The 12,632-nt window shown below is 33.4% G+C and overlaps 1 protein-coding gene across 2 annotated transcripts in view; it reads left to right on the forward strand.

Annotated features, from left to right (window-relative positions):
* cemip (cell migration inducing hyaluronidase 1) overlaps nt 1-12,632 on the forward strand; it is a 194,252-nt gene that overhangs the window by 147,197 nt on the left and 34,423 nt on the right. For both annotated transcript variants that reach the window (XM_059355769.1, XM_059355759.1), the window contains 3 exons: nt 6,473-6,558; nt 10,623-10,754; nt 12,500-12,535. In XM_059355769.1, coding sequence (XP_059211752.1) covers nt 6,473-6,558; nt 10,623-10,754; nt 12,500-12,535 — 254 coding nt within the window. The remainder of the gene's footprint in view (nt 1-6,472; nt 6,559-10,622; nt 10,755-12,499; nt 12,536-12,632) is intronic.

Genomic DNA, 12,632 nt, shown 5'->3' on the forward strand with positions numbered 1-12,632 from the left:
TTGTAAGCAGCCAATTTACCCTCAAGCATAGATGAGGAGCGGGCTACAGAGGTCTGGTGGCTAATTTCTTTCTCACTCCATGCAATCAGATTTATTTATTTTCAAACCTGTAGTCTTCATCCCTAATCAATGCCTTGACACAAGTTATACCACTATAACACAAGTTATACCACTAAAACACAAGTTATACCACTTACCACTCTGGAGCAACAGAAGGCTTTATATAACTTTTCCCAAAATCGACAGTAACTCTTTAACACTTTGATACACAACATATAAACACCTTCTAATGCACAACATGGGTCAAAAATGACCTGCATTCATTCCCCATGTTATTTCATGCTGGCTGTGTGTTTGAATAACTTTTTTTTATGACAACAGATCATTATATCCATTTTTCCTTTCATACTTTAGTAAAAACAAAAAAGGTTTGTATTATTACATCAAGTTTACACACATGGGTCAAAAATGACCTTGTGCATTAGAAGCGTAGTGATACAAAAAGTGATACACTAAATTCACAATTTGAGTATATGTGTAACTTTGTTTGTCTTATTTTTAAGGTTTCAAGTTCAAGTTACTTTATTTGTACCCAGAGCTAGATTTTGTTTGCAGTAGAGTCCTCATACACACACACACACACACACACACACACACACACACACACACACACACACACACACACACACACAAAAGAGGCACATATCACACATCATTCAACTCAAGACAAAAAAAATAAAATTAAATAAAAATGAATTAAAAGTTAAAAGTTCTTACAGGTCCAGACTATACTTAGATATTGATGTGAACTAAAATACGAATAGCAAAAAAAGAAGACAGAAAAATAAAAACAAAATAAAACAGCAAAATTAAATAAAACTTGTTTAGGTTATAAAATCGTGGATAAAGGTTAAAATGTAATTGGTTTATCTTTAAAAGAGTTGTTAGAACCACCATAACCATTAACAAAATAGGATAGTTAATATTTGTGTCTTCTTTGTCAGGTTTTAAATTGGTGACAACATATAAACACCTTCTAATGCACAACATGGGTCGAAAATGACCTTGTGCATTAGAAGAGAAGTGATAAAAAGGGGTTTTTATTCAAAATGTAAGAAATGAAAACAAAAAAATTAGGATGCATGATGATCAAAAACAAATTATTTGAGGAAAACCTGCAATACTGAATGATGAAATTAATTTATTGCAAAGATATAGAATATAAAAACTTAGTCGGGTCACTTTAGACCCATGTTGTGAATCAAAGGGTTAAAATACCCCTGACGTAAGAAGCTGGTTGTTTCTAAGTATGGGCTAGTAGGGGTCTGCTCCAGTAGCTGGAAGGCCAGTAGGTCATTATCATCACCATTGAATGGGCTGATATGTTAACATTTGTTGTGAAGCGGCACCCTCTACCAGCCAAGTAGCTTCCACCAGGACAGCAGGGTTCGTGTCCAATATCAAAATGAAAGTCGACAGTGTCATAAGAAGTCATGTCAGTTAACGTCTGTGCGTCACATTCTGATGTGACCTTTGTTGCTATGTCACTTCTGGGCTCGCATAGTCCTTGTAACACCATAACACAACTTCCAGCATTTGCAACTCTTTTTTTTTAAATTAACTTAAATTTTATTTCGATTTTTGCAGCTTGTATATATATATATATATATATATATATATGTATGTATGTATGTATGTATATATACAAATTCACATTTAGTCTGCTGTTTTTCATTTGTGATCTGCTTAATACAGCATTAAAGTATATGCATCAGGTCAAATATGTATAAATGATATGGTTAAACAAAAGTAATACAAGCAAACAATAAGTAATTAAATAATAAACTGTGTAAATGGAAATACATCAAATTTAATGAATTGAAATAAAGTAAACTAAGATAAAGATAATATGACTTTTATTGCATTAATATGGTCATAGCAGGTCTCCATCTTTTAACAAATATATCTTTTTGAAGCCTCAAGAAGTAAGTTATTAGTTCCATGTGATAGATTTCCCAGACCTTCTCAATCCACATATTGTATGTTGGAGGGTCGTTTTAACCATTTAACAGTAACACATTTAAGAGCTGAAATCAGTAATATTTGTAAAAGATATTTTTATTTTCACTCTTTTGTAACTTATCTAACCTTAGAGAAGTGGTTTTGTGGTGTAAGAAAACTGCTGCATTTTAACTAAACGTATTGCTTTGTTTTCAGTGAGCGCCCATTCTTATGGGCTGATAACTGATAATGTCTGATAACATCTGAGCATGTGCGTTTTTCAAGGTTTTACAAGGCTGAAAAGCAGAGAAAGTAAGATTATAGCGTGTCAGATGTGACCTGCTAAGTAGCAAAGAGAGGACAAACAGTAGGTGAATAGTGAGAATCACAAAAAAACAGACAGAACACAGGAAGAGAAGAAAGTGAACCAAAGGAGAGGATGAGATGGAGAGGAGAGGACAGAGTTTGAAGGCACCTGCAGCATCAAGACAGCACAGCACAACTGGAGTAGAGAGAGATTTACGAGGCGCTGTTGGAGCGGAAGTGTTACTGTTATCAGCCTCCTCTTTCTTCGCCCAACAGTGAATTATTTTTTCCCTGCCGCCTCTGTCTCTCTTCCCTTCTTCACTTTTAATTTGGATCATCCTAATGGGAGCATAACTCATGTCAGGCTGCCACCCCAGGATGTTGTGAGAGGAAAGGTTGTGTCAGGGCTGCAGGTTGGCCGTTCAGAGCAGCAACACAGTCTTTGTTTTAAAGCAGAAAAACTGCCAGAGGATGGTTGTTATCATTAACACTATTTGTACTTTTTTTTTTTGTCTTGTCAGGAAGTATTTTCCTCCTAACTCTAAAATAACTAGGGCTAGAGTGTTTCGGTAACACTTTACAATAACCATCATTTATAAATGGTAAACAGGTAGTTTATTAATGTTTAATCATTATTTATAAACCGTATATAGGCCATTTAGAATGGTAAATACATGATTTATTAATGTTTAACTAAGTAAATCATTTATCATTCATGGCAAATAGATGGTATATTAATGTAAGTTTATAGTTACTTAACCATTAACAAACAATTAAATTGTAAATAATAGTTTATTAATTAATTCATGTTTAACTAACTAGATAATATATAAATGACAACTAGATGGTATGTTAATTTAAGTTTATAGTTAGTTTACCATTAACAAACAATTAAATTATAATGAATAGTTTATTAATAGTTTTAGTGCACTCATTAAAATATGTTTAACACCATATTAAGTATGTTAATTCTTTTGAAATGATTCATATATCTTTAAGAAATTGGTTGAAAACATTTAAAGATTAAATATGTATAGCACTTTGTAAATGGTTAATAATTGGTTTATAAACCATCTATAAACATTGTTTAGTTGGTTATTGTAAAGTGTCACCAGTGTTTCTTAGCTTCAGTACATTTTTGGAAGTTACATTGAATGTTTCGGTAACACTTTACAAAAACCATCATTTATAAATGGTAAACAGACAGTTTATTAATGTTTAATCATCATTTATAAACCATATATAGGCCATTTAGAATGGTAAATACATAATTTATTAATGTTTAACTAACTAAATAATTTATAAATGACAAATAGATGGTATATTAATGTAAGTTTATAGTTACTTTACCATTAACAAACAATTAAATTGCAATTAATAGTTTATTAATAGTTTTAGTTGCACTCATTACAACATTTTTAACACCATATTAAGTATGTTAATGATTTTAAAAATGATTCATATACCTTTAAGAAATTGGTTGAAAACATTTAAAGATTAAATATGTATAGCACTTTGTAAATGGTTAATAATTGGTTTATAAACCATCTATAAACATCACTTAGTTGGTTATTGAAAAAGTGTTACCAGTGTTTCTTACCTTCAGTACTTTTTTGGAAGTTACATTGAATGTTTCCAGTCTGGTTATTGGAAAGCTCCAATGAACTTTAAAATTCAATTAAGCAATATTTCTGCTGTTCAAATGGTCTCATGTAATGTGGAAGTAGTTGCTACTTCCAAACCAAGTCATAATTCGGATATTTCTTTCAATATGTTTTCGAACACAAACAGGTTACAATCTTTCGAATCACGGCGTCCGAGTGACCCACCGGAGAATTGTGACGATTGTCATTCCAGAGTGACGTAACAGTAACTGTTCAGACCTAATGCTACCTATACATCAGAAGACTCCGACAAGATTTAGAAAAGACTCCTGGAAAACTACCGTGTCACACCTGCTCACATCTAAAGACAAGTGTTTAGAGTTTAGAGTCTCACACTGAGATTTTAGACAGACTGTCAATCTTTCAGGGTCACTATTTACAAGACGCAACTGGATTCTTTTAGCAGTTTTTTTTCCCATCATTCTCTTAGTAAAAACTTACTAAATGGAGGAGAAGCAGCTTTTAGTGTGTGCAGTAGTTTGTGTTGGAAACAAAAAGAAAAGAAAAGAAGACGCCACCAAATGCCCCTCACTAAGCTGAAAAGGGGTTTTTGTTTTTATCACATGAAAAGTTGACTATTTTAAAGTAAAAATAGATATAAGGAAGAATAAAGGAAAGGAACATTTAGAAATGAATTCATGATACACATGTATGTCCTATGTAATTATAATGTGTTTAATTGAGTTTAATTATAATTTTAATGATATGCATCAGCTCTATCAACTTTCACTTAGTTAGTCATACATTAATGATCCATTATTTATTACTTATTTGTGTATACATTTATTCATACATTTTAACTGGGTCTCCTTACTGTTCTCTTTACTAAGAAACATCTAAATATATGACATCACTATATTTTTATTTAGCTTTTATTTAGCTATATTTTTACTGAGCTTGCTAACATGATTGTGATGTTCCTTTTTCCTGTGGAAGTGGTTTTACTGGCCGGTCTGGAACCGGGGACCTTTCCCCCACTCATCTATTGGTTGGTGATTGTGTTACGTCACTGAGACTTGAGATAATATCAAACACGTTTGATATGATCCAAACCCAAGACTAGGAAAAGACTGATATGAAACAGAGCAGATTACTACCTTAAACTTAACCATGGAGATGATGGGAGCGCCGTGACTCCAGTAAAACTCCTAGACTTACTAAAGACTTTCACTTTTTACTCTGGGACTGGGGAAATAGTTTGGTGTAGGCCCAGCATAAGTTGCATTGGAAAACATCAGACTGTAACTGATTTAGGACCACATATGAAAGAGGCCTAGGTCTGCTTTGAAAGATTCTATGTGGTATTTGCTCTTCACACATTCTAAAAAAAATCTGATCTGAGTCACAAATGAGATAACATGATCTTGCTTTAGAGCAGAATGAAAAGTACACTGTAAATCTTGTGTTTTGGCTGGTAGTTTTTTGTTTTTTTGTTGTTGTTGATCACACAAACAGCCCTGCTTATGTAAAGCTACAGCTCCCTTTATGATGTTATAAAACAAAAGTTAAATTTTTAGAACCAGAGTGGTAAGTAAGCAGGTCAGGGTCAGTCGTATTAAACCTTCCAAACAATGTCAGGACCACAACATTTAGAAGAATATTCACTAAGACGTGTTATAAATGAGAGCAGCTGCAGCTAATCAACTCTCAATGCACTTCTTCTAATGAAGTCCTGATGGTGAGCTTTTCAATGTGTCTAGAAAGGACCGCAAAAGAAAAGTTTACGTCCTCTGCTACTGAACCTGATTTATTGGATGAAGAAGCCAATAAACACGTTTCACAACACACTGTACGCATGAAGGGAGGAAATAACACGAAAATAATTGCTTTAGCTCAACTAAAAGGTCAGTTATCGAACAGAAATTCTAGCGTGCAACTTAACTCTATGGAGTCTTGGACTATGTTGTCCATTTTTTAATCCTTTTCATGTCTTTTTTGTGTCTTTTTTGGTCATTTTGTGTCTTTTCTGTGTCTTTTTTTCTAGTCATTTTGTGTCTTTTTTCTAGTCATTTTGTGTCTTTTCTTGTGTCTTATTTGGTCATTTTGTGTCTGTTGTTGTGTCATTTTTGGTCATTTTGTGTCTGTTGTTGTGTCATTTTTTTGTCATTTTGTGTCTTTTTTTTTGTCATTTTGTGTCTTTTTTCTAGTCATTTTGTGTCTTTTTGTGTCTTTTTTTAATCATTTTGTGTCTTTTTGTGTCTTTTTTGGTCATTTTTGTGTTTTTTTTTTGACGTCATAAAGAAGTCATGCTCCTGCGCTTTCATGGACTCCAGATGGTTAAGTTGGAAGACTGTAGAGTGAATATTCCATTGATATTCATTTCACAATTAAAGTGCAGACAAGCCCAATAGAAAACGTGAACAAACACAGAGGGACTTGTATCTAAAAGTGGCTTCATGACATTGATATATCTTCCTCTGAGTGTCCTTCAATCACTTATATCTGACATTGCTTTATTCTTTATCATTTCAGTCATGTAGTTTGTCTTCTTTCTGTTCCAGGCTGGAATGATACTTGATAATGGCGTAAAGACGACCCAGGCAAACGACAGGGACAAGAGACCCTTCCTGTCTCTGATTGGAGCCAGGTCAGACTCCTCACACTATTCAAGTCAAGCTCAAGTCACACCACACCCACTATAACTCAGCATGAACTATTTTCAGTCTGCAATACATTGTAAAAAATAATCTGTTGAATTTACGGTCAAAAATACATATATATAAAATATATATATATATATATATATATATATATATATATATATATTCTCTTTTTACTACTATAAACTGTAGGAAACACACGGTTTTGCTGTAAAAATATAACAATATAACCCTAATCCTAAAAAAAACAGGATTATTCAGTATATTCAGTATTCATATATATATATCCTTTATTTAACCAGGTAAAAGTCTCATTAAGATTAAAAAAATATCTTTTCCAAAAGAGACCTGGCCAAGAAAGCGGCATAAAAAGAGACAAGTTACAACATTCAAACACAGTTAACATAAACAATTAAATACAAATCCAGCATCACAACAACAGTGAAGGAGCCTCAGTAGAGACTTATAAGGAGCAGTCACACCGACCAAGGGAAATTATTTCTGTATCCTTTAGAATGGATTTAAATTCACCGATTATCAACTCAGGCAGTTTCAATTCCTTTTGCAGATTGTTCCATGATAAAGGGGCGTAACTAAAAGCTTTCTTACCTAATTCAGTTCTCACTCTTGGCACCAGCATCTGGACAATGATTTGTGAGCGTAGACCATGTTTAGTTTTGTTTCAACACATGTTCACAGGTAAGAGGGAAGCAGCCCAAGAATACATTTATAGATAAAAACTAACCAATGAGAGCCTGCCAACATACAAAGACGCATGTCAGCTGTGGAATACAGAGAACAATGATGTGTACGATTTCCTAAACCAGTAATGAAACTCAGAGCACAATGATAAACACAGTCCAACTTCTTAAGACTCTGAGTCGAAAAGCAGATCACCGTAATCCAGTAGAGGCAAAAAAGTTGCAGAAATCAAATATTTCCTTGTCAGATAGGAGAAACAAGATTTATTTCTAAAAAAGAATCCTAATTTAAGCTTCAGTTTTGTCACAAGGCGTTCAATATGGGGTTTAAAAGATTCTGCTTCTGATCAATAGTGATCCCTAAATATTTGTAAGCCATGACCCTTTCAATTAAAAGACAGTAACAGTAAAAAAGCAGTGACAGTAAAAGTTTTGTGCTTCTTTGATTTACGGTTATTAAAAGTGTCTACTACGGAGATATACAATTTTTATTTTACGCCCTATTTCTGATGTAATTTGACAGTGTTTTACTGTAATTTCTGCAAATTATATTTTTACAGTGTAGTCATGTTTCCTGTTGATGTTTTGAAACTGACAAATGTTAGTGTTTAGTGTAATATAGCACCACAGTAGGGAGTGTCACTTTAAATATTTCTATATCATTGTATTGAAACCAATTCAAGTAGAAAAACATCAGTCTGTGCGACAGTGAGTCCCAGTATGATTGGACCAATGTGTCATCCTGATCTCATCATTTCAATATGAATACACCCCACACCCCACTCCCTTCACTTCAATGATGCTCTTCAGTTGAAATGTTCTCTTTCTCTCAGAGTGCCACGCCTGACAAAAAGGTCAAAAGCAACTTGTAATGAAAAGTGATCCTGACTGAACTTTAAGCTGCTCTGTTATTCTGTCCGGCTGAGAGTATACTGTATGTGCTGTTGGGAAAAAGTATTGAGGAAACCTTTGAAATTAAATGATCTGACTCCAACACCTATTTCTCTGCACCGATCGTTTAATTGGGAATGATGAGCAGGAGACGTCTGAGTTCTCAGTTTAACTTCATTTTATTACAATACGTCAAGAAATGTGCAGTTACAGAGTCTCTGGGTTCAATCTACACGTCCCTGACATGACATTAGGCTGGTCAGTTCATGAAGGCTGGACCAGTCTACTTTCCCTGAACCCTTTTTTATAACCTTACAGAGGTTTATTAAAAAATGTAGGTAGATCTCTTCCAGAAGTCGCCTCCTTTTGATCCACTGATTTTTCAGTTTATTTAATACATGGACACCAGGGCCAGATACACTTTGCTGTACCCTGGACAACAATATTCAAGGGCCCCATGATCATAACCCCAGAATCACCATAATCTGGCAGAATACAGAATATCTACAGTAATATACAGTTAATATACTCAATACATCAATAACTAACTGTCATCAAGTGCATTTTTTTCATGTACAGATGTGAAAACGCTCATAGAACTACAAATGCACCACGATGTCCTCTTGTCAAGCCACTCACTCACATATGATGTTATGAAAACAAAACACATCAGCAGCAGTATAATCTGGCAAAATTGACCCACTACATAGATAATAATATTAACTAGAAAATTTCCTCTGGGGAAATTCTGTAAGGGCCACGGGGGCTACTGCCGGTGTGTGTACTCTATGAATATAAAACTATGAAATCAATATTTTTTTACCCCCTAACCAGGGCAAAGCATTTTTGGTTGAAAAAAAAAAAGCCTTAAAAACAGAGCTCTGTGCCATCAGTATCTGATTTATTAAACTTTGGAACTGATAAACACATACAAAATTCAAACATTTGAAAAAAACCCTATTTCAAACATTTTAAATGTTAATAATCCATGACTGAAATGTATTGCAAATATTTCTCATCACTAAAATATAGTGATTCAAACTAATGGAAATACTGTACATGTGTCGCTGAATATTAGAACACCTATTTCTCCAAACTTTAGCCTGAAAGATTCTGTGTTTTTGGAAACTTTGGGAGAGGACTACAGCTAACAGTAATTTGCATTGTCAGTCAGTCTGTTGATTATTTCTCCAGTTTATCATTCAGCCTATAGACCAGTGGTTCTCAAGCTTTTTTCAGTGATGCTCCCCCTGTGAAATATTGTTTTACCCCCTAACCAAGGCAAAGCATTTTTGGTTGAAAAAAAAAAAGCCTTAAAAACAGAGCGCTGTGCCATCAGTGTCTGATTTATTAAACTTTGGAACTGATAGACACATACAAAAAAACAACTATTTCAAACATTTTAAATGTTAATAATTCATGACTAAATTTATTGCAAATATTTCTCATCACTAAAATGTAGTGATTCAAACTAATGTAGTAAAAACAGTGAGCATATAACCATTTAAAACTATAACTGCTACGCTTCAACCACGACTCCATCTTTGAGTTTTCAAGGGTTTTTAGGATCATGCCTACACTCAAAAAAATGTTTTGTTGAATGAACATAATTTTATTATGACAAGTAGTTGCGCGAAACAATTTTATCTGAATCTAGATATTTTTATTATGTTGACTGGACTTATACATTTTAAGTAAATTTAAATAAATTATATTATGTTATTCTTTCTCAATTATTTTGAGTTCATTTTACTCAAATGTTCTCAGTAAATCCAATTAAACCAACTTTAAATGAACTTAACTTAAATTGTATATGTTTTTAAAAATATATTGTGCTCTTTCAAATCAATTAAAATGTTTAGATTGTACCTTTTTTTATTAAGTTGATTCTAATTAAATATTTTTTAGCTATCATACATGACAGAGAACCACAAGATGTGTAGACCACCAACTTTAATATGATACAGACAATACAACACAAGAAAGCAGAAACACACTGCTCAGATTTTGTCAATCATAATCATAAGGATGGAATGAACAGTCTAAACTGACAAGAAAAATTGAAATTTGGATGAACTTAATTTTTTCGAGCTACATTTAATTAAATAAAATAACATTGTCATAATTCTGACAATACATGTTGAAATTACATGTATTTTATAAGTGGAGTTAAATAACACATAATTTCTATTACAATATGCTTAAATAATAAATGTAACATTCACTTTTTTCAGTGTACTGAATATAAAATTCATTTTATGAACTTAAACTTATATTTTCCTAAAATATTTATTAAATAATTATTTTTAAATTATTTTTGCATGGATGCTACTTTTTAAATGTATATTTTAAAATCTCACGTACCCCCTGGAGTGCTTTCACGTACCCCCACTGGTCTAGATCTACCAATAAAGCCGCTAATCCACCCTGTATGTCTATTGTGATGTGAAATTGTTTAGATATGGCCCCCACCAGGATGCCGATCCCTTCAAACCCAGAGTCCCTGCTCTAATCCATCATTTTGTAGCCTATAAGAACCAGGACCATGGTGCCTGGCTGAGAGGAGGGGACGTCTGGCTGGATGACTGCCAGTGAGTAAAACATGCGTACATGGGTAGAATGGTATTGAGACTGAAGTGAATGAATATGTTTGTCAGAATTTAGCTTGGCAACTTTCAGTTCATCTTTATGTCATTCAAAATCCTCATTATGAGTTCCTTGTAACACAGGTCATTTTAATGCAGAGATGAAAATGAAAAATGTATCCAATAAGTATCTCCTTCAGAGAGAGAGAGAGACAGACAGACAGAGTGTGTGTGTGCGTGCGTACGTGTGTGTGTGTGTGTGTGTGTGTGTGTGTGTGTGTGTGTGTGTGTGTGTTCTTGTACTCCCTACATAGTGAGGACCAGAACACATTTTTAACCAACAGAGTGAGGACATTTCGGCCGGTCCTCACTTCTTTAAAGGCTTGAGATTTCAGACTTTGTTTTAAGGGTTAAAGGTCACATGATAATGATAATTAACTGAAACGTTATTGTGTAAATACAAAACTAACTAAAATTATAGTTAAAATGTTCTTCATTTTCGTCTTTGTCAACTTTTTTCATACATAATGAAGATGGATCAGACAAAGGAAATGAAGGCAAAATTTACTGTGACCTGTTTTAATCTCCCACCCAACAAATACTCCATTACAAAAAACTAAAACTAATAAAAACTCAACTAAAACTAAAGCATTTCAAAAAAATAAATACTAAACTAAAACTAGCAAACTCACTTTAAAAACTCATTAAAACTAACTGGATTTGAAAACAAAAATTCACAACAAAATTAAAAACTAATGAAAAATCCAAAACTATTATAACCTTGCAAGGGAATTCACTGTTCCAATGAGGGCCCTCACAAAGATAGAAGTACAAGAATGTGTGTGTTTGTGTGTGTGTGTGTGTGTGTGTGTGTGTGTGTGTGTTCTTGTACTTCCTACATAGTGAGGACCAGAACACTTTTTTACCCAACAGAGTGAGGACATTTTTGCAAAGTGAGGACATTTTTGCAAAGTGAGGACATTTCAGCCGGTCCTCACTTCTTTAAAGGCTTTTTTGAGATTTCAGACTTTGTTTTAAGGGTAAAGGTTACGATTAGGTTGATTTTTAAATGATAATTAACTGAAACTGTATTATTTGGTTACAAAACTAACTAAAACTAATAATTAAAATTAAAGTGAAAATGTCCTTCGTTTTTGTCTTTGTCAGCTTTTTTCATCTATCCATTACAAAAAACTAAAACTAACACTAAAACTAATAAAAACAAAATAAAACTACAGCATTTAAAAAAATAAATAAATGCTGAACTAAAACCAGCAAACTCCCTCTAAAAACTCATTAAAACTAACTCAACCCAAAATCACAACCCAATTAAAACTGAAACTATTGAAAAATTCAAATTCAAAACTATTATAACCTTGCAAGGGAATTCACTGTTCCAGTGAGGGTCCTCACAAAGATAGAGGTACAAGAATGTGTGTGTGTGTGTGTGTGTGTGTGTGTGTGTGTGTGTGTAAGTGGAGTTAAATAACACATAATTTCTATTAAAATATGCTTAAATAATATATGTAACATTTACTAAGGGTCAAAATCACTTTTTTCAGTGTACTGAATATAAAATTCATTTTATGAACTTATACTTATATTTTCCAAAAATATTTATTAAATTATTATTTTAAAATTATTTTTGCATGGTTGCTACTGTGTGTGTGTGCGTGTGTGCGCGTGTGTGTCCTGGAGTCCTCAGACTGTGGCTGTGCTCTCAGTGATAATGTTCTGTCTTTCTTGTTTAGATTTGCTGATAATGGCATTGGCCTAACTCTGGCGAGGTAAGAACCCCCCCCCCCCCCCCATTCTCTCTCACACACACAGTTCATATTTCCACTGATAGAAATAATGAGTTGCTGTTTGCACTTACAACCACCC

This window comes from Centropristis striata, chromosome 2 (assembly GCF_030273125.1).
Source record: "Centropristis striata isolate RG_2023a ecotype Rhode Island chromosome 2, C.striata_1.0, whole genome shotgun sequence".
In the NCBI taxonomy this organism is placed as follows: domain Eukaryota; kingdom Metazoa; phylum Chordata; class Actinopteri; order Perciformes; family Serranidae; genus Centropristis; species Centropristis striata.